Source organism: Toxorhynchites rutilus, chromosome 2 (assembly GCF_029784135.1).
Source record: "Toxorhynchites rutilus septentrionalis strain SRP chromosome 2, ASM2978413v1, whole genome shotgun sequence".
Taxonomy (NCBI): Eukaryota; Metazoa; Arthropoda; class Insecta; order Diptera; family Culicidae; genus Toxorhynchites; species Toxorhynchites rutilus.
Window position 1 is genome coordinate 111931469 of NC_073745.1, and position 24371 is coordinate 111955839.

The window sequence follows — 24371 nt, forward strand, 5'->3', positions numbered from 1 at the left end:
TGATATCAACACAATTTTATTTTATTGATTTTCACGACATAAAACGCTATGACTCAGGAATATCATGTTATTGAGTGGTTTTTGTAGGTATTTCGATGATGTTGTCTGGCATCATTGTCGAAAAAATAACGATGCATTCACCAATACAAACAAAGCCATTGCGGAGAATTGAAAAATGAAAATCTAACTTTCAGGGGACTAGCTTGAGTTTTCTGACAGCAGATGAAAATTTAATATCTTGTGAGTAATCGATTAGAGTTTGGTTGATATTACTTGATGGGAAGTGTGCGAAAACGATCATTTTCTTCACACTGTTTCGCAAAATTATTGATTTTCGGGCGAGGGGTGAGGGAGGGAGATGAAAGAAATGAGCGCCATTGTGGCAGCCATTTGTGGCTTCTTTCCACCTCCACCTTAACGGTCATTAACTAATCGAATAATTTTTAGCTGTTCGTTATTCGATACGATCAATCGCCACACTGAGAGAAATAATTAATTAGACTAATTTGACCAATTTGTTAGAAATTTTGACGTAGAACTACGTTTTTCACTAAGGGTTCCTTATCAGAAAATAGGTCTCGTTTTAATGAAATGAAGTTAACGTTAATAACTATTTTTGCCGTGAACGAATTCTGGCGATTTATATACCAAACGAATCGGAAATTCCCTAATATTTGTTTGATATGCCACACATTACAATCCCATAGTCTGTATATGGTTTAAAATGATGAAAATTGGAAGCATTCCGATTTCCTCATAACATTTGCTCTGTCCATTTGTGTGCTTTCCCGAACAGAGCTGTCAATAACGAACAACTTATCGACGAGCAACGAAGGGGAAATCGTAAGATATCAACTGTATGACACCCGCCATGTTTTTGATGCCAACATCTCAAACGTCAAAATTATTTGTTTTCTTCTTGTTTCCCGTTTTGTTCGTTTTATTTGTTTTGATTGACATAATCCGATCAGCTGTGAAAGTTTCGAACGAAGTTTCAATTGCCGAGTTTTGTGAAATTTATATCGTTGTCATAGATCGTGATAAGTGAATCGAAATGAAATGTTTCATATCTTCCTGTGGTAGTGATTTTCCCAAACATAAAAACGTGGATGGTACAGAAAATGAGTCGCTTTCCCTACACCGATTCCCCGAGGAAGTGGAACGACGTATCGCTTGGTTGCAGTCAATAGCGAATGCTGAGAATACGGCTTATGTTGTCGATGAGATTAATTTAAATGCGCATCGGGTGTGCTCGAAACACTTCCTCGATGCGGATTTTTATGTTTTGCATGGAAAAAGGCTGCTAAAAAAACTGCGATACCGGTTCTTTTTGGAAGTAATCACACTACAGACGGAGATTTTGGAACGTATGTTGCAATACCTTTTCTATATTCATTTATGCTTTAAAATATTAATTATTCTTTATAGCGAATTTCATGATTCAGGATTTGTTGATGTCAACGTATTAGATTTTTTTCCTGTCGTTGTCGAATTCCCCCCCGAAGATACAGGCGCACCGTCGTTGAAGCATGGATGGTATGTCGGTTTACTCTTTTATTTTCACTCTAAAAAGACCTCCATTTGCAGCGAACTTCAAAGTTCTGACGAAATTCGTGTACCGGATGTCAAAATGACTCCTGACGTTGGAGAGTCAACCGGCGAATCAAAATTGAAACGTAGAAGGTATTTTATTCCATATCTAAGGTTTCAATCACAGTATTACCTCGATATAACGCAATGTTTACCTGAGAGTATATTTAAAAAACTGCCAATACATAACAAAATGTAAATGAAAGTTGCCTAATATCGGGATTTGACTGTAGTAGATGAATAATACTAATCATATTGTATATTTATATATACATTACTAGGACCTTGAGATATGCCGGTGATATTAAAAATGAAGGAATAACACCCGAAGAAGCTCTTATTATTTTGCCCAAAGTACAATCAAAGCTTTTACAATCTAGAAGAGCAATTAAATTATTAAGAAACGAAAACAAACGTATGAGAAATAAATGGAACAGCATGCAGGAACATTTAAACAATATCGCATCGAAAAACTTCCCATCCGATGTAAGCAATTTTGCTCCACAGGTAAAAAAACCCTGGTTGGAATACTTGTGCAAAGTTAAACATTCCTATGAATCTTTCAGCAATATTCATCCAATCAGGATGTATTCGAGGAATTGCACTTGCGACCGAAAAGTCACCCTCGTAGTGAAAACTTGCGTAACTTCGCGGCCACACTTCATTTTCATTCCCCCAAGGCCTATTCATACGTTCGTAGCGCATTTAACGACACACTTCCACATCCTTGAACTATAGTTAGATGGTACGAAAGCCTCGACGGGAAGCCAGGAATTACGAAAGAAACATTAGACGTACTTCGGAAGAAGACCGCGGATATGAAGGAAAAAGGAAAACCTCTACTCGGTTATTTACTGATGGACGAAATGGCCATTAGGAAACAGGTCATCTGGAATGAACAGACGTAAGAATTGGACGGAATAGTTCAGCACCATTGGATCCAAGGGACGGACACAGAATCGCTTCAACAAACTAATGCGGCAAAAGAGGCCCTAGTTTTTATGGTGTCAGGCATTCAGGATTCCTGGAAAAACCCAGTCGCTTACTTCCTTATCAATTTGATGGCACAGTTACCAACATCGCGACAGCAAACGCTCAAGGGTGCAACATTCGTGCAAATTCTCGAACCTTGAAAACGTTCTTCCGAAATCCTGCATCAGAAAACAATGTGTATGTGTTACTTGATGCAGTGCACATGCTTAAATTAGTGCGGAACACCTTACACTCACATAAGGTTTTGGTGTCGCAGAATGGTTATGTGAAGTGGGAATATGTAGAGAAATTGAACGATAATCAAAACACCAGAAAAATTAAATTAGCACCCAAACTCACTAATCAGCACATTTTTTTTTTGACGTAGGACTACGTCTAACCGGAAGATATAGGGGGTGAAATGGAAATCTAGGCACTGAACAAGTAGGAAAAAATGCAAGATTTGGAACGCTTATAACTCGAGCATTTCTCAATAGATCGCAAAGGTTTTTGCATCAATTGATAGGAAATATATCTACGCATCTATCATAACGAATAACATTTCATTTTTCTTGAGATAAATAATTGAATAATTGTGAAATATCAAGCATTGTCCAAATACACTATGTGCCCATTTTTGATTGGTCCATTTTGTGCTCCTCAAATCGTACCGACCAAAACGGGCAACCAGAGCAGCAGCGAAATAGAATGAAGCACGATTGGAAAGGAAAAAGAAAAAAATGAGGGAAACATTGGTCGCAGTCTCACACATGCGTAATTCTCGAGCCAGCCAGTCAGCTTAAAAATCCCCTCTCCGCTGCCGTAACGATCATTCTTATCCGAACCGTACACCACATCGTTTCGCATCACCTCACATCAACAAACCAACACAAGCAGCCATGGTTGGATATGGCAAAGGAGGAAAAGTGAAGGGAAAGGCAAAATCCCGCTCGAACCGTGGTGGTCTGCAATTTCCCGTAGGTGTATCCGCCAATTGCACCGGAAAAGGTAGCTAGGTCGAGCGCGTTAGTACCTGTGTACCAGTCCACCTAGCTGGCGTTATATAGTTTCGGCCGCCGGAGTGATCGAGTTGGCTGGCAAAGCTGCTCGCGACGATAAGAAAACCTGCATTCGGAACATAACACATTCGGTTCGGCGGACATCAAGACAACAGGCAGTTGCAGCGAATGGCGAGTGGCAAACGCAATCGCAAAACGGCATCAGGTAGCAGAAGAAAAAAGTTTGTTCTTTATACAAACTGCTTTGGTGGCAAATCCAGAACAAAGCGGCATCGAGGGCGTTCGAAATGGTTTTTTTCAAAACCACGAGTACTAAGTTTTCTAAATTGGAACCATTCCATAAAACAAGGCGCTTTTCAGGGCCATTAAACCTTCCAAAAAAGAGTTTAGGAAATAAAGTTCAATGCTTTCTAAAACATTATCCAAAATAATAATAAAACACAAATTGATGTTTTCATAATTTGTTTGCCAGGATTTGATGAGTATGTGAATTTGGCAGTTGTTCTGAGCTTATTGATAGTTGGGGACTTTCCTGATTATTCAATTTCCACCAATTCTTAAATTGTTTCCAGATTGAAAGTACAGTAATCTACAATTAGTTCGACATTTAGCTAATTGGACGGACATGTAATGTGACTTATTTAGTTGGACATTTTTGTAAACATAGAGATCCAAATTATGATCACACATTGAAAGTCGACACTGTACCACTGTCATCGCAAATGTTCAATTACAGGTTAAAATTACCTCCAATCCGGCACTGAGTGGTGGTAATGCGACGTGCCATTGAATGTAATTTACTGTAAAATATGTCACAAGCTGGATGGGAAGAAATTTTCCAACTGTGAAAGCTGTGGCGAGTGACAACAAATCGCTAAACAGGAAGGTTTAGCCGAACAAGATGGGGATATCGAGTGATAACAAAATAATAAACTCTTTAGACTTTTTGTGATCCTGAAAAGGACCCTTTTTAGTCTGTATGTGAATCCAACGAGCGAACAAATCGTAATGAATGTATTTTTTTGCCATCGCTCCCTTTTAACGCTCATTCGTTCGTCTCGTTGGACCCGCCCCTTTGGCTGAGTCTGCCGATTTGTCTCTATCCTGTGAGTGTGTACCGCTAGAGTATAAAACACGCGGACCCCAAAAAAATATCTTATTTTCTTTCAAACCGTAAACCCGTGTGGTTGTACGGCATCGGCATCGTGTACTCAACAAAGGAGGAAAAGAGAAGGGAAAGGCAAAATCCCGCTCGAACCGTGGTGGTCTGCAATTTCCCGTAGGTGTATCCGCCAATTGCACCGGAAAAGGTAGCTAGGTCGAGCGCGTTAGTACCTGTGTACCAGTCCACCTAGCCGGCGTTATATAGTTTCGGCCGCCGGAGTGATCGAGTTAGCTGGCAAAGCTGCTCGCGACGATAAGAAAACCTGCATTCGGAACATAACACATTCGGTTCGGCGGACATCAAGACAACAGGCAGTTGCAGCGAATGGCGAGTGGCAAACGCAATCGCAAAACGGCATCAGGTAGCAGAAGAAAAAAGTTTGTTCTTTATACAAACTGCTTTGGTGGCAAATCCAGAACAAGGCGGCATCGAGGGCGTTCGAAATGGTTTTTTTCAAAACCACGAGTACTAAGTTTTCTAAATTGGAATCATTCCATAAAAGAAGGCGCTTTTCAGGGCCATTAAACCTTCCAAAAAAGAGTTTAGGAAATAAAGTTCAATGCTTTCTAAAACATTATCCAAAATAATAATAAAACACAAATTGATGTTTTCATAATTTGTTTGCCAGGATTTGATGAGTATGTGAATTTGGCAGTTGTTCTGAGCTTATTGATAGTTGGGGACTTTCCTGATTATTCAATTTTCACCAATTCTTAAATTGTTTCCAGATTGAAAGTACAGTAATCTACAATTAGTTCGACATTTAGCTAATTGGACGGACATGTAATGTGACTTATTTAGTTGGACATTTTTGTAAACATAGAGATCCAAATTATGATCCCACATTGAAAGTCGACACTGTACCACTGTCATCGCAAATGTTCAATTACAGGTTAAAATTATCTCCAATCCGGCACTGAGTGGTGGTAATGCGACGTGCCATTGAATGTAATTTACTGTAAAATATGTCACAAGCTGGATGGGAAGAAATTTTCCAACTGTGAAAGCTGTGGCGAGTGACAACAAATCGCTAAACAGGAAGGTTTAGCCGAACAAGATGGGAATATCGAGTGATAACAAAAACACAACACCAAAGGTTCTTTTCAGAACCATTAACATATTCATAAAGAGTAAACAGTAAACTAATCCATTTTTCAGGTAGATAGGTAGGTATTCACGTAGGTGAAGAAAATAAAACAATATATTTAAAATATATATTTAACAAAAGCTGTCCCCTTTGCATAGTCCTACGTCACTCCGGTTATGTCCCCGACATTACCCACTCGTCTTTTTAAATTCAAAGATGAATGTGTTTGGCTGTTCAAGTTTTGAGCAGTGGGTCGCTATGGCACTTGATAAATTACAAAACATAGATTCAGATTTTGTAGCTTGCGCAGCAACCGTGGAATTTCTATCATTATTCAACGATCTATTCGACATCATGAATAGCATGGACGAAAACGCAAATCATTTTAAAAAACCATTGTCCACAGAGAATTTCGACCTTTATTGCGGCGCCTTCAACTACATCGAAGACTATATAAATAAACTAAAGCTACCGAATGGATCCGCTATTTTGCATGCGAAATGCAAAACCGGGTTTCTGGGCTTTCTAGTTAATTGAGAATGTTTCAAGGCCATTTATCAAATTTATGTGGAGGAAACCAAAGAACTGAATCATATTTTCACATATCGATTCAGCCAAGATCATCTAGAGCACTTCTTCGGAGCAATACGCTCGAAGAATGGATCGAACAATAACCCCAGCGCCGTTCAATTTCGAGCGAGCTATAAACGGTTAATTGTGTACAATGAAATCAACACGATGAATATCCCAACTTTTGGTAATTTCCGAAGTTTCCACAACACCAAATATATGTTCGCAACAAATACCAGAAAAAGTATTCAGCCTTCCAAGGACACCAGCCGTTGAATCCACCCACTCCAGATCCACAAGTTCATCAAACAAATTATATCGATTTCATTGAAGACGCCGACCGCACCGTTTCAATGGATATCCATTCTATAGAAGTGCTTCGAAAATTAATTAAGCAATTGGATTGCCAAACATGTTGTTTGATTGTAAATAATGACAATAAAGAATCCATCGTTTCCATCTGCAAGGCAACAGAGTATGAATTTACGGTAAGGTTCGTTCTATAAAGACAGATCAATTCTGAAATTTTATTTCCAGATCCTCGTTGGTAATCAACATAATGTTGATATTAACAAATACTATAATTTAACTACTTCGCACACAAAATGATTTCCTGTTCGAACTCTTCCGCGACCACCCAGAACAAGCAAATGAGCACAAAAAGGCATTGATAAGACGAACCATTTTAATATACTTGGACATAAGACTGAAGCTCTACAGCAAAACATTTATCCCGTTCAAGCCAACAATAAGACAAAAATTTACAAAACTAATTTTATTTGAGGGGAACTATGTAATATGCGATCCAGAATGCAACCGGTAAGTTTATATTGTTACAAATAAATAACAATACTAATAATGATTTCACGTCAGCTTACTTAGGGAACGATCATGAGTCAGAACCGGTAATATGATAATCTTTGTGTTACTACAGCATAACTACATCATCGCGAGAATCATCTGTAATAGAGGTGCGTGCTGTTGAAATTCACCTTCTGACAATTATAAAACACAACTCAACTTTCGATTCTTTATTTGATAATTAATTAACTACTGTTCCCTTCAACTCTCTTTTATAGATCCAATTGAATACATCAACTAAAAGTATACAGCATCACCCTATCCGGGAAATCGATCAGATTATCAGAACCCAAGCGTTGACAAGATAATAATACTCTATCGGTAAATGGTTCGATTAAAAAGATTAGCTAGTAACTAAAGAAATATTTTTTCTACAATGCTATAATGTGGCGTTAGTGAAGATCATCAGCATTCTACATCCGAAAGAGAAATTTTGCTCATTATTTATCTGAAATTATAAAATTTATCTGAAATTATTATCTGTGCTTCTCTTAATTGTCATCATAAAACCGAAAACAATCGCTGATATTCCAGAAAAAAAATGGGTGGGTTATATCTATGATATCACCGCAAGGTTGACGTGAGATTACCTTAGCTTAGCAATCATTTGTTTGTATTGATTAAATTTTTGATTGAATGAAACAATTTGCGAATTCAATTGAATCCAATATATCTGCTTTGTGAGTAAAAAGATTGTATAATGCCATGTAGGATCAATTCATGCATTGTGATAGATTATGTTCTCCGTTACAAGTAAATTAAATGACAGTTCTTTTACGTTTGGTATGATGACATCTTGATTTTGAAGTCTGTGTTAGGCAAACATATTTCAGTCGGAACAAAAATGCCCCCGACTTACATGTATTTGCAATGCCAATTTCCTCACGCTCTTTGGATTTAAAGTATGTGTTAGGGAACCACATTTCAGCCGGAACAAAAATATCCCCGACTTTCATGTATTTGCAATGGAGGTTTCTCCAACGTTGCTTGGTTTTGAAGTCTGTGTTGGGGAACACATTTCGGTGAGAACAAAAGTCCCCATACTTCCATCTATTTGCAATGCTGATTTCCCCAAGGCTGCTTGGTTTTGATGGCTGTGTTGGTGAAACCGTAACCGGATCAATCAAAACGAGGCAGTTATTGCGTTTAGATAACGCTTAACATTTTACAATTATTCAATTGTTTATCTAATGAAAAATAACAGTTTTTTTTAATTGCGATAGAAACGTAGAAATATTCCCTATTATTTGATGCAAACATCATCCCGATCCAATAAGAAATGTTCGAGTTATAAGCACTCGGAATCTTTCATTTTTCCTGCATGTTCTGTGTTTAGGTTTTCATTTTACCCCCCATATACTCCGGTTAGACGTAGTCCCACGTCAAAACACACTTCTTATAGTCTCTCGCAGTCGACGGTAGCAGTAATTACTGAGAGATTCCGCCAAGTACATGAGGTCGAACTCTTTGTATCAATTACAACATTTCGTGTACGATCGTAACCAGCTGGACCTCTGCAGATTAGAAGAAAAAATAGTCATATTTTTCGATATTCTCGTTTTACTACAAACCCATATAATCCAAACATCGCTTTCCCTGATGTCTTTAGATGTTCACCTTCGGCAATTTTCATCATTCACCAAAAAAAAATATTGATGCTCTCCACTGTAGCCGATACATCTCCGAGGATAATCCGCACATAATCTACATTCAGCGAGATCATAATCCCGTAAGATTTATCTTCCGGCGACAACATCGTCTTACCCACCAGCGCTATATGTTGTTCCACGTATTATTGTCCACCAGTTTAGTCCGGGTTGCCGTCCCAGGTATCTGATAGCTACAGTCGCACCAAGACATGACATGATCATCCGGGCGGTGTTTTAAAAAAAGCCAGTTGTAAGCTTAGCGGAAAACATTTTAAATGTTGGGGATACTGCCAATTGAGAGAATATCGATAATTTAATTATATTATTCAAACATTGGGCAATCGTTTACCCATCTACTACTGTACGTGTTTGACGTAACCCAGTAGAATAAGAATCACCACAATAGCAACACTCTTAGGATTCCATTCCGTCTGATATGCTGTTCCCCGTGAGTACTGTGCGGACTGTGCGACTTTCCTGTGGTTCAACTTTCCTGCCTACAATAATGTACAATTAGTCACTTTCAAACAAAATTGACGTTGGAAATATTTGCCTTGTCATACAACTGCTCCCTTTTGTCTGTACCTTCCTCCTATTCATAATCGTTTCCATTCATCCTTTAACGGTCACATTTTCGCCAAAAACACTTTTAACAAGCCAAAGAAGGCTACACCAGCGAGAACGCAAACCACCGGAGTATAAGGCAACATCAACCGAACCATCACCCCAACAAAGTAGACTGCACTTATAGCGTAAAAAATGACAAACACTCGCTCATCGTTAATCTTTTTGATTCATTAGCACGAACCAACAGATTATTATTATCAGACCATCAGCACTAATTCGAAAGGTATGTTTACAAAACACTAAAATATAATGAGAATCAACAGCTGTTTCAGTTGTCAACAATCTGACAGCGATTACCAATTTACCCACGGGTATGACTAAAACGTCAAATCCCTCGTATTGCCAGTGTACCCAATATTGCTGCGGTTTACTGACATTTTGGTTCTATCAATTACTATTGTTTACAACTCGGTCCGGTTATATAATCGAATAGTGGCTAACTTTAAATTCCATGTTAAATTTGAACACCTCCATGTGAAACCGAAATATGAAAATCGCTCATGCAGTTAAAAATAAAGCATACTATCTCCGTGATTTCAATGATTTCAATCCTCGTAAATGATATGTTAGTAAACAAATGACGCCATATTGATTTTGATTTTGGGTAGCCTATATTCAATTGATGTCTAACCCCTGAATTTACCACCATCTGACATATCGTGATGTCGATGATGAATTTTTTTAGCAGAGTGATAGTGAGATGGGCGGTGACTGTAGATAAAGCGAGATAGCGATAATCGTACCATACGGCTGTAAGATATAGTCTCCGTGAACAAAGGAAAAGAAGAAGAACGAAGGGGAATATTTGCCTAGAGTATAAACAGTGGATCTTACTGAGGGAAACTTCATTCAGTTACGCGTTCTTGTTTGGTGCGACCTCACGGCCCCGTGAGGCTAACGCCATATGAGCCTTGATAAAAATATATATTTTGGAAAAAAAAGTTATTCAATAAGTTATAATAAGTCATTAATTTATTTGGGTTCGCGGGTAGATAGAGTTTATTTCGCTTTTTTAGTCACCGAGGAGAAGTAAATGTCGTTCTGGAAGTTTGTATGTGATTTGGTTTCGCTTGCCAGCACCAACACTTTCTCCACTAAGGATGACAGCTGCGCGTATCTCGAGCATTTATTGTTCTGCAAGCACACGAATGAATCATCAAACAACTATCGTCAATTGATTCTACAATAAAAAAAAAACATTTCAGGACGACCAGACCGGTAGAATGGTTATTCCAAAATTTTCGTAGCATTTTGAATTGATATCCGCAGTTATAAACAAGCGGCTTGAGTTAAACTACAGCGTAGTTCTACGTCAACAATGCGGTCGTGTCTTGAACACAACCTCCTATATTTTTTTTATTTATTGACTCTATTAATTGTTTATGGAACCTCTGTCCAGATTTCTGCATATTGTTCCCATGTTTGTATCGTAAGTCTTAACAGGAATTATCTGTGCTACATATACTCAATTTCTTTTAATGTGCAATAAATTAAGTAAAATTTGTCTAAAATGACCATTTTCGACACAAAATTCGCCGTGTTCAAAAAAAAGGAGAAAAAATATCTCAAGAACAAGTTTTGAAGATTTTCTATGCATGTTCCTCTAAGCTTGGGATTTTAAAACTTAGTTGAACTCTCAGTTTAATTGTGATTAAAACATGATTAGAACATTTCTCAAATAATCCTAATGTACACAAGAGAATACTTATTCTACTAACCGTTTCTTCTTCCAACGAACCAAAAATGCTAGCACTGTGCCGGTATGCTTCACTCCAGAAGCCCGTTCAGCGCCATTCCTTCATATGAACCGTTGTCATCGTCATTATCATCACCAAACTCATCTCATTTAAAGTTTTGTCCCATCGTCGCGACTTGTCACGTTGCGCTCCTCCATTGACTTCCACAAATCCAGCCCCAACTACGGGATCGGTGCTGTCGAAACAAAGGAGTTCCCTCTGAACGACCGATCGATCGATATGTGTTATGTTACCAAATTATAGCACCGGGGAAGCGCTCCAAAGGAAACTTGCTCCGGTGCCTTATATTTTCGATAATTTAATAAGCGCATAAAACATGGCCGCAGTCGATGCCGAGCAGTGGCGGCGGTGGCGGTGGCGGTGCGATAATCGGGCCCTCAGCGCCTCCAATTCCGCGATCGTTTAGGCCGGGCAAACAACGGAATGAAGCCGTTTTGAAAACGTGCCAGTTAAATAATAATAATGCCATCAATGTTTATGAACTATCATTAGAGCGCGCAGGGAAAGAGGTGAAATAATTTTATAGTTATTGAAAGTTTTCACGTTATGACTATTCCGATGGGAACCAGACCGGCTGGTTTCGGGTGCAGTGTTTCGAAAGCGAAAACCCGCGGGGGATAAAGGAACATTGTTGGCAGGGACCACGATGACGCGCTGGTTCAATTTTGTTTTATGTCTTACTTTGTTTATTTTACCGTTGTTCGTGATGATGTAATCAATGTATCATTAGCTAATTACAAAAGATCGTATTTTGGCTGGCGATAGCACAGGCTGCAAGGTTACTCGATGCACTAGTAGCACCCTTTTAAGTTAACTCCCCTTGAGCGAAGTGCTTGTGACATGAACCAACAATGACAATTAGCGCGAATTTTATGGTGAAATTTTGGTGGAACAACTTTATTAGTCGTGTTTGCTTTGCCGTTGAGAGTAATTTCGTAATTATGCTCAGAAAACTTATGTGATAAAATCTCGAGTGATTCTTTATCTAGGGCAAGTACAAAATTACGGCTAATTTATTTTCAGTAACGGTCAACTTTTAAAATTTCCATTATTTTATGACTTAAGGTTGGAAAATCTTCGAGTAAAAATCGAACACGTTGCTGGATAAGTATCTAAAGGACGTTTCAAAATATAGCTCGACTTCGAAAACCAAACTCACCTTACACCCTTCGCAGGTGAACGCTCCGAAATGGAAACCGGCGGCCGGCTCACCGCACACCTTGCACTGTTGATTCATCTGCAAGTAGGAAGAAACAAAAATGCGTAAGAAAATTTAAATCGCCTCGAGTAACACCAACATTCCACTCCAAGAAGATCTCAGTTCACTCGATGAGCATAATGATAAAGTTAATTTTAATTTAGCCAAGCGATACGCGCAAAAAAAAATAATAAAATTAAGCGAAATCCGCGCCAAAAAGGAAAAGTTGACCATCTTCTTCCCACCTAGGGCCTCGGAACGCCGTATTGAAATGATGGCGATGATAATAATTATAATAAAGCGAAGATGCTCCATGCCAGAGCGCATGTAATAAGCGAATAAAATCAGTTTAGTACCGACGTGACACCCTAGGTTGCAAAAAGCAATTGAAATACCCAACAACAACAAAAAAAATACAAAATTAAACATGGCGGAGGGTGGTCTTCTCACGGGGCTCCACGCAATGGGCTGCCCATTATTATGCCGTTGTGTGATAATTAATTACAAATAATGATAGCTGACGGCGTCGAAAATCAATAAACGAACTTTGGGACCGATTGTGTAGCAATGAAGAGCCCATGTTTTCGAACACTAGAGACAACGCAATTACCGGTTACAATGATGCTTATAAACGAAGAAGCCTCAAACTGTGACAGCGGTCTTTCGAAGAACATCAATATTCGCTGTAAACGAACCGGTGACGTTGCGGTTATAGCCATCGGCGAGAATCCACCCGTTCCAGCCAATCAGTCTCCTGATGATGCTGGGAAGAGAAATCTTTATTTCACACTAGTTGACCCGGCAAACTTCGTCCCGCCCAAAATTTGTTTTTTTGTTATCAATACCTTCAAACATTCACGTTTTCTTATTATGAGCATGTGCATGGGTCCAATCGCAGAACTTTTCATTGATTGATCTTCTAATCGACCCCGTTGAATTCTGTATGGCAGCTCCACATTAGAGAGGGGGGGGGGGGGGGGGGTGAAGTGTCCAACCACCGTAACAACATTTTTTGCACCCTAAAACCTCCATATGCTTGATTAATTCTCGAGAAATGCAGAAAGTTGTGTTTCATTTGTATGGCAGCCCTACCTAAGAGAGGGGGAGGTGTATCTAACCACCATAGAAACATTGATTGCACCCTAAAACCTCCATATGCCTAATTTGGTTTCATTTGCTTGATTAATTCTCGAGTAATGTAGAAATTTGTGTTCAATTTGTATGGCAAACCCTACCCCCCCCCCCCCTCCCTTTAGAGAGGGGGGTGGAGAGTATAACCATCATAGAAACATTCATTGCAGCCTAAATCCCCAGTATGCCTAATTTGGTTTGATTTGATTGATTAATTCTCGCGTAATGCAGAAACTTGTGTTTTATTTGTATGGCAGCCCCCCCTAGGGGGGTGGAGACTTCAACCACCATAGAAACATTTATTACACCCTAAAATCCCCATACGCCAAATTTCGTTTCATTTGCTTGATTATTTCCCGAGTACTGTAAAAATTTATGTTTAATTTGTATGGCAGCCCCCCTTTGGGGAAGGGGAGGGGTCTGAAACTATCACGAAAACCTTCCCCGGCCCCAAAAACCCCTACATACCAATTTTCATGTTGATCGACTCAGTAGTTTCCGAGTCCATAAGAATCAGACAGACAGACAGAAATCCATTTTTATATATATAGATAGATATAAAAGTAGTACAACTACAATATCCTACCATGACATTTTGCGAACGAAGTTTCTTGTAATATCATAGGAAATATTAGCAATTGTTTGTTTAATTTTTGTTTCAAATATAAATACCATGATAAGTATGTCCTCAAATGTCCTCTCAAGAAACAGAAAAATGTTTCCATATGTATTCACCATTATTGGCACAAGTGGTCGGTGTTAAGTCAGACCGGACCATGTGACATTTTTATGATTTCGAAAAAAAACTAGCTTGAAGTGTTTTCGGTTAGAAACAATGAAGCTTTCATTTAATTTCCAAACCAATTAAAACAATCTGTAAATGGTGTGCTATGATTCTAAATGTCTACAAAAGATTAGGTATCTTCACATTAAGTTAAATGTCTTTAAAATGTCTGAATCGACCCGATCCACCAACGATAGCTAAGGGATTTTATCACAATTTCAAACTAACAATTCAAAACGCTTGATACTTGACAAACTACACGGCTGTCAACTCTGACAAAAACTGAAACATTGTTCATATCAGGCATCTCTGGTTTGAAACTAGAATATTCATACACTTATCAAAAAATAGGGAAGCTAGATGTAAGAACGAAATCTCTGAGTCATCTTCGAACGACTTTGTGAAAAAATAACATATGGAGATGAAGTATACACAATTTTTGAGCTTCTAGCTTTCCTACATTTTTTTTTTTTTGCTATTGTGTGTACGCCTGAAGGACAGAAGAACCGAGAAAGAGAGAACGATTCAAGTTACTCACAACCTGAAATGCTTCTGATACATTTATTAAACCTACAATAGCTTTATGGAAAGATTGAATTTGATTATTACTGCAAAAATATCATTGAATGAAAGAGTTTACCCTTTTGTTTTAACAATCAATAAAGGGTGAAAAGATCAAAATTGGGTCTAGAACTGCGTGTAGTTTGATTAAAAAATGTTTCAAAAATCAACAAACTTTCCTGTCACAATCTTGTTACCGTTTGTATTATTAACTTCGTTATTCGTCATGTTTGTAATATTTGTATCAAATGTGTGAAAAAATGTGCCATAAAATACGTCTACATTAGTTAGGGATACATTAAGTCAACAGTACACTTACATATTAAAGCCGGAAAAAAGGGAATGAATGCTGCGCGGAAATAGAGATGAGTGAAAAGATGAACAGTAATGGATAGATAGATAAAGGAACAGAGAGAGATATAAGAGAAAAAGCGAGAGAGAGAGAGAGAATATAGGACAGTGGAAATGATCACTACAAGAAGTATTCATTTCCTGACCAGAGCGATAGTGAAGAGCAACTCACGTCACACGGAAAACTTAGTTTGAAAGTATATTTTTTATACCAAATTTAAAATAGTGGTAGAACACAATATCGTGTTTATTCTACATGAGAATCAGGTATTTATTTTAAAGATTCCTTCAGAAGGGAATATAAGGCTCTAAGTGTGACTTTTAATTTCTCTCTGTGCGGTCAGGACCCGTTAATCTAGGATTGAAACGACATCATCTAATCCAACATCTCGTCACATCATTATCCCCGGAAAAATCAGTGAGTAGCGTGCGAGGAGTGTGCTAAGCAGCCGGCGAAGATTCCAACGAAACATACACGACATCGACACACACCCTCACAGAGTTGTACAGGTTAGGTAATAAAGAGGAAAAATTATATGTGCACTTTTTATTACACTTTCAATCCGAGCCTTGATCAGCTTTTCAGAAGAGCCGACCCTGAGAGCGATTGGCATCAAGCTCGAACTTGCCCACATAAAAGAGGCCTTGAGAGCCCAACCTCAAAGGTTCCCGAGGCTCAGATCAGGAACCGAGATGTTGCGGGAGGTCCGTCTGACCCCGGAAGTAATAATCTGGACTTAAAAGAAAATAAGAAAAAAAAACTTTTCAATTTAAACGTTTTCGTTGTCATTGAACACAACAATAAAAAAAAAGCTTGAAAATAGTTAGGCTAGTAGCAGTTATCACACTCCTTCTTTCATTAATTTAGGGCACTTCTAAGACTAAAATGAAATCATGGGACATATGATGAAACCACTAACTATAAAAAATGGAAACCCGACGTACCCAACGATTGTTTCAATCTCATCAATGCCCTAAACTAATGAAGGAAGGGGTGTGGCAACTGCTACTTGTCTAATTATTTTTTAGCTTATTTGTATTACTGGTCTGTTTAATCACAATGAATCCAAACAATAAAAAAAAATGTTTTTTTACTTATTTAATTTTCTAGTTCTTAGCACACTATCTGTTTCCTGCGTATATTTCTCTACAATAAATCAAATCAATAAACCATTTTTTTTAAACTTTTATTTCTTACTTAATTTTTTTCGATTTTCATTTTGTACTCTATTCTATTCGTCAAATCATTTCTTCTGATACCAAAAGAACGTTGTATTTATTACGAAGTTAAAAGTATAGAAAGTTGACCATTTTGTGGCGGCGACTTCCTATGTCAAATCCATTCCTTCCATACACATATCCCAATATTTTATGTTTTTTTAAGATAATATGAAATCAGACATTTTGTAGTGGCGGTCGAATTGGGTTTTACAAGATCATGAAATACATAGTTGTATAAGTACAGCAGAGATTGAGGTGTGTAATCGATCAACAGGAAGGAAATTGGTTGTTAAACTTCTATTAATATGGGACAACGCTATAGACAAACATGTTACAAACATACAAACATGTCAAGCTAAATGAAACCGTTTAACAAAGTGTGTGTTTGTGGTTCTCTCCTGTCGCAATGTCGTTTATCAAGCGGAAGTGAATTTATCAGTTCTTTTCAAAACTGTTCTTCCAAAAAAATCCGCTGTGAACATGCGAGTTCAAACGTTTAGAGGCGCGTTTGCAACTGAAAACTGCGAGCTACCGTTCTCGTGTTATCGTTCCAACAAACACAGTGATAAAATGTTGTTTGGTTGAGGCACCGCGTCGAATTTCATGCCTTCTGGTGAGTTGTACTGATGAACCGAAATATAGGGCCCTATTCCAGAAAACGAGACGAGCAATTCGTCTCGCCTCGTCTCGGCTTCAATCACTGTCGAACCTAGCAAAATATCCTATTCCAGTACACGAGTTTCATTGAATTGTTTTATTTGGTAGACAGGAAAGACTTCTGTCACTTTTGCTCGGTATGATCAGTGGTGTCAGCTGTAAAGACATGTTTTTATATTGGGAAAAACATTTTATTGCATAGCAATAAACTTCGAAACATCTACGTACGATGATTGAAACGCATTACATAAAAATAAAAAATCAGTAGAATTTTTTAATATTTCGGCCAACTTGTGAATGAAAACAAAACATGTCTGTGAAACTTGATGTCAATAACAAAGTTGTGCTTCATGCATGCTGTAGTGCGTTGTCGAGCGATTTTTTCCTGAATATGATCAAAACAACTTCGGCTCAACAACGACACGCTGAACGCAATTTCAAGATCAAAAAATTTAAATAAACATCAAGACGGCAGATCGAAAATATTGTACAAGCGTCTTCAAACACACGAGTGATTCGAAGATTGCAAATTATGAGCTCTCGAGTTATACAGAAATTTGTATTTCATTTTATGGCAGCTCCCCCATTAGAGAGGAGAAAGGAGTGTCGAACCACCATAGTAACATTTCTGGTCCCATGAAATCTCCACATACCAAATTCGGTTCCATTTGCTTGAATAGTTTACAAGTTATGCAGAATGTTGTGTTTCATTTGTATGAGAGCCCTCCCTTTCAGAGGGGGGAGAGGAATCATTATAAGAACCTTTCCAGACCCCAAAAAAAAACCCTATATACAAATTTTCACGGTTCAGCAATTTCCAAATCCATGAGAATCAGACAGAAAGACAGATAGACAGAACTCCATTTTTATATATGCAGCCATTTCATACCAAATCGATATAGCCTTTTGTCGAAAATCTGAGAACCAATTTTCGACAAAAGGGGCAGTTTCACTCTTTATCGCCAAATAGACCCATATTTTTATATGTTTTTATTAGAGTGCCCATTTCCAATTTAGGGTGGTTCGAAAAATTAAATTTTTCCACTTTTTTTTTTTTCCAAAAATGACATTTTTAAACTTTTGAACTACCCAACCGATCCAGATGATCGACATTTCAAATTAAAGCCAATGAGTCTTCCTTGGAAAAACATTACACTTGCAAAAAATTTGGGTTTTGTTTTTGTGATTTTTTTTTAATAATAAAAAATATATTCTTTTTTTGCATAATATACCCAGAGAGGCCTTTTCCTTGCGTTTTTGAGTTCTGATTATGAAAAATTAACCGATGATCGACATATGATAATCATTTCATTCGAAAGACAAAATGTCCACGAGTTATATTATTGATAATTATTGACCCGAAAACTTGTTTCAATAGCTTTAAAATTGCTTAGAAAACAGGTTATTTAAACCGTATGTGAACTCGCATACGCTCTGGAAATCCATTGGGTTGATGCGACGATGTGAGATGAGGACGGTCGCACTCAGACGCCTATGCATTATGGTCTTCTTTTCCAATTTAATTTCTCTTCTGCAGTTGAACCGAACGGATGGTTATAAAACATGACGCTTCCTTTGCTTTCGATCATTTCAATCTCTACTCTCGCACCGTGAGGACTCGTTTGATTGGGACCAAACAGACAGCTCGTAAACCTATCGGTGGTAAGGCACCACGAAAGCAGCTCGGAAAAGCGCACCAGCCGCAGGAAGTGTGAAGAAGCCTTATCGCCACCGACCGGAAACAGTCGCTTTGCGTGAGATTCACCGCTATCAGAAGTCGACCGAATTGCTGATCCGCAAGCTACCTTTGTAGTGTTTGGTTCGTGGAATTGTCCAGGACTTCAAAACCAACTTGCGCTTTTAAAGTTCCTCGGTTATGACACCGCAGGCCAATTTGTGTGCTATCCACGCAAAACGCGTCACATCCTGCCCGATGACATTCAGCTGGCCAGTTGTATTCAAGGAGCGTGCTATTACCTTAATCAACGGCCCTTTTCAGGGACACCAAATTTATGGATTAGAGTTCTGAAAAGTTTTTGCAGGCCGAACTGAAAGAAGAATTGGTGTAGTGGATATTATCGACGTGGATATTATATTACATATCAATATTTGTTTACGAATGCTACAATCGTTCGTCGTTATCGGGGGTTATTGGTATTTCCGAGGAGGAATCGATTCCCCCTTTTAGCGTTAATAATTTTTTTCTGGCTAAACGAAGTGGTATGATAATAAATTTATTCGAAAGATGAAATGTCTAAGATTTATATGCTTGTTACTTATTTATTGCTAAGTCAACGTTAGTCCTACGTCCACATTGCGGTTATATGAAAGATACAACCCACTTCTAGTTTTTTAACTTTGAAAAATAATAACTCAAAAACGCTGTTTCCTCTCTGATTTTTGGATGTGTTATGTAAAAAAAAGTCACAGGAGGGTTGTGTCCGAGACACGACCGCATAGTTGACGTAGGATTCCGTTAGGCTATCTGTTGAATTTGAATATGTTGGAAAAATTACATCGGTAAACTCTTTGATAATGATTTGGTGGCCCTGAAAAGGGCCGTCTTGTTTGGTTGTTCGGTATTGTTTGTTCACTCCACCAATGTTTACCGAGTTATTATGATGGTAAATGGTAAATAGTCGTTGGATGGTGCGTATCAGATAAAAGATGCCGAAGTGGAACGAGATATGATGAAAACCGCCCTCTGTGATCCTAGACGAGACCCCTGTTATGTGTGGATGAAATAAAGAAAAAAAAACTCACCAATGTAATATAAGATAATTACTGTGCACAATTATCAATATTTCTCATCAGTAAAAACTTGTTATTTTAATATAATTAGAACATATTTGAAATGGAAAAGGTCATTTTCTTTTACAATTTTTTTCTTTCTGAGTGTTCATTCAAACCAATGCGAATTTTGATTGGACTAATAGTAACACAAAATACTACACTATATGTAGAGCATAATCACTTTTTCTAACATTTCATCACTTTTCTAATTTTTCTTGCCGTATAAACTTTCCTTGGGTGAAAATGAACACAACAAAACAAACAGCTTAAACCGAACGATCCGTTCTCGAGCGGGAACACACCTTGGTTTTTATTTATGAAAATTGAAATAAATCGTTTCATATATCAAGTCATTTTAACACAAATGCTACCATATAGAATTTTACACTAACACCAGTGCTAAATTTTTCACAATACACGATCAGTCAACATTAAAGTTCCAAATTTAAATTTTATTTGCTAGAATTAATCGTATCACTCACCTTACTTGTAATATAAAAATGCCCCCGATTTGCATACTTGCATTTGCCATGCCGAGATTACCCAGGCACCTTGGTTTTGATGTCTCTGTTAGGGAACACTTTTCGGTGGGAACAAAAGCTCCTCCTACTTCCATGTATATGCAATGTCGATTTCCCCCAGGCAGCTTGGTTTTGATGTCTCTGTTAGGGAACCGGCGCATGTGTCGTCAATTTCGACCAATTAAAAGAGGGTATTTCCGTTAGGATAGGGGTTGAGATTTTTTAATTGTTCGATAGTTAGTTTCATAACATACATTATTTTCTTCAATATAAAAAATTGTTATGGAGTGCCGAAATCGATTGACGCAAAAATTTCATTAATCCATCATGAAATGACTAAGTAATAAGCGTTTGAAACTGGACAATTTTCACAATGTGCTCGATTTTGCAAAATATTTATAAATTTGCAAACTGCAAAAAAAAAGTTCCGCCTGCTCATGAGAGCAAATAAAGGAACCGAATTGCGATCCGATTGGGTTCACATATGAACTAAATATGAACATTAATCATACTTTGGTCGCCATAACCAGCGCGACTTTCAACGCAAAATAAAAACGGTAAATCATAATAAGTACAAAAACATCGCGGAATCTGCAGAAATGAGTCACACCCAAAATATGGTATAACTGAATAGTTTCGCATGCGACGAGAAAAATAAACCTCTGACCATAAAAAAATGTTTCCAGCGACAATTAAATGCTATAATACATCCGTATTAACAATGTGGCATGCCTTCGAAGGTGGGATTGAACACGGCAGCACCGAAATCACATATTTTCGTACATGAAGATCGTGAGCTGAGAGATAAAGTATGGTTTTCGTTTGGCCTGTCGGCTGCTGCCTTCCGTGGCTGCTGATGCTGCTGTGGGTGGGGAGATTTCGCGCCTGCTGAACGATGTTCGATTTTATTTCTGTTGTGCATTTAATTCCGTCGTCGCGAAGAGATGGAACCGAATTCGTGCATATTCACGTGTTCGAAATGTTCAGCCGTAAAAACTCTGTACATTGAAAATGATGATTAACGAGATCATTAATTTCTGTCGATTTTGTAACCGAGCAACCAATCCGCTACTCAGTATGGGGAAAGTTGCGAGGTATGTTTAAAATCGTTGAATATGCGTTGAATGGTGAGGTGACACTCCATAACACGATACGTTATGGAGTGATAAAATTAATCTCAATACAGGTAATGATATGCGTGTTGAAATGCCACCAAAGCAGATTCTGGCGGTTGGAAACTTCATGTATGTTCGTGATTAAAATGCGACTATTTACAATTTAAAAATGGGTAATTCAGAGGCTTGGTATAAATGTTGATCTCATCAAAAATGTGTTCACAGGTAGTCCCGAAACGAAAATACCTGTCCAAGCAGATGAGGCTCCGCGTTTTGCGTAACTTAATTTTCGAAAGCAGTTCGCGGGAAAAGGTCAAAAGAAAAATACCACGGGCATAAAAATGACTTCTGGCTGTCGTGACAAACTATACGCCGCCTTGGCCACTGAACCAAGTGGCATCTTCGCGAAAGACCCCTGAAGATAAGTATCTGCATTGGCTCTGCAGTTATCCGCGCTCAGAAAATCAGACTACAATTAACGCACGCCCCTGGCCATCGGAAAAGGCCATTGATTAATATCGAAATTAATTATTCTTTCACTTTTTTGACCGCCTCGACGGTGGGTCCGTCCAGCGTTCAGAAGTAGCTGAAGATGATCTGATAATTGTTTAAATTGAAAAAAAGAAAAGAAAACCGAGACAGTTTACCCAGAATCGGGAAAAATATACAAACATTTTGTGACCCAGCGTATCAAACCCGGTGGGTAATCCTAAAAGCTTACCGCCAGCGACCGGATTTATGTCGGCTTTCTGTCACTTAATCGCAGTCGATTCGCTGGCGGTCTCGTTCGATAAAGGCTACCCACTTATCCAGTCGCGGGGTGCTGCATTTTGGCAGCCACAGCAGCACCATCGGTGTGTGTGATGTGATGAGGTTGATGAGGTTTGCAATTAAGATTTCACCGTAAGGGCGAACGAACCGTTTAATGACGAAAGGGCCGATTAAGATACCAAATTTTGGGGCCGGGTGACACCGACCGACGAATGCTACCGCGAAGTAGATTGAATGGTTACTTTGCGTCTTCCTTTTAATGGCTCCGAATGAGGTGAAACATTTGCGAATTTAATCGCATCTCGAGGATAGATAATCGTAGACAGGAAACTATCAAAAGTCACACTTTGATAGTGATAGAAATCGTTTGATGCTAGGTGTTTCATCAACGTTTTCGTGGAAAAGATATGCTCCATTGATGAACCTTCGATTACCTGACCTTGTTCTTCCAGAAACTTTTTTTCTTTTTCGAAATCTGCAATTCGAGTGAAAATTTTCGTTCAAATCCATTCAAAATGAGGTAAATTAACGTATCAAAGACATTAAATTTATTTTCCATTGAATTCAATAAAAAATTGACTGGACTGTTCATTCACGACATCATGATTATCCCGTAGGTCAATATAACATTTGAGGTAAATACTCAACTAGCTTCATCAATTAATAATTGTTGGTGGAAGTTTTACCTACACCACTTTTCTTTTAACTTGCATAATTTGATATTTTTTTGATTTTTCGCTAATTTTTCTTGTTATTTATACTCTTAATCATAAAACGCCAATGTTTTATTTATTTTTTTCTATTGCTACTACCGTAGCCACCTCAAAAAAGACACAACCTTCAAATACAGTAGCAGATATAATACACTGCATTTCACAACTATAGAACCACTCCATTTTTCTGAGTTTCCATAGATATGTATGAAGTCAGTTGAATTGAAGTATATAGTGTAGGATATAATAACTATCTTCATTTATTAGACTGGCCGTTTGAACTTTATAGTTCTGTCCAGACACGAAACATTCAAAAAACTAATATGCCAGTGTTTCATAACGATAGAAGCAGATGGAAAATATCTCACTTCTTTACAAAATTAACGCAAATTTGCATGAATTACAATAAGTTTCTAATTCGTAGGTCATCTTTAGTTCTCAATCAGTTCAAATAACACAAAAAAATAACAAACCAAAAAATCGAGATAACTGTAATTGATGACGAGAAATGCAATTTTAAAACTTTTCAGTGAATTTTCGTTTTTCAAAAAAACTCCAATTTTAACGTATGCGATACCAGTAAATGAAGTCCGAATGAGCTAATATTTTGCATAGGGTACGTTATCGTGTTAATCAACATTTCGTAATGAGTTCCGAATGAAAAATTGCCCTAAACCATACTTTTCGTTTCGTATTCCAGGAAAAAAAACTCCCAGAGTGCCGATTTTTGACAAATTTTTTTTATTCGATATTACACTAGACCTCGACGTTTCATGCCATTTTAAGACATTTGGCATCAATTTTTTTTTCGAAAACCCCGATTTCCTTTACTTTACTTTTGGGTGATTTTTCGATTCTAAAAAAACTCAAACTTTGACCGCTTTGCGCCACTCTCCCTTATGTCCGATTGAGTTGATATTTTGTAGAGGGTGTTTTTTTTTTTGGGGGTGAATATTTTTATGGGGTAACTTTTTGAAATTCGAGATGACCATTTTCATTGGCACACTAACGCACACTGCACGCTATTTTATACGTGTGAGTCATTTTCGTGTACGATGAAAAAAAAATCTAGCTCACCTGTTTGTCAAACACGTTGAACTCAAACATAGATGCATGCAAACGATACATGGGAGGGGAGAGAGGAACGAATTCGTTCTGTGGGAAGTCACTTCAAAATGCGATGCAGACAATTTGACTGGGAAGAATGAAATGATATAGTCGAGTCGGTAGAGGGAGAGAGCGACTCAACGCCCGACTG

The 24371-nt window shown here is 38.0% G+C and overlaps 1 protein-coding gene across 2 annotated transcripts in view; it reads right to left on the reverse strand.

Annotated features, from left to right (window-relative positions):
- LOC129770255 (protein embryonic gonad-like) overlaps positions 1–24371 on the reverse strand; it is a 311635-nt gene that overhangs the window by 92461 nt on the left and 194803 nt on the right. Inside the window, exon 2 of one of the 2 annotated variants that reach the window (XM_055772966.1) lies at positions 12457–12534. The exons of the other annotated variant lie outside the window; for it this stretch is intronic. Coding sequence (XP_055628941.1) covers positions 12457–12534 — 78 coding nt within the window. The remainder of the gene's footprint in view (positions 1–12456; positions 12535–24371) is intronic. 2 annotated transcript variants of the gene reach the window in all.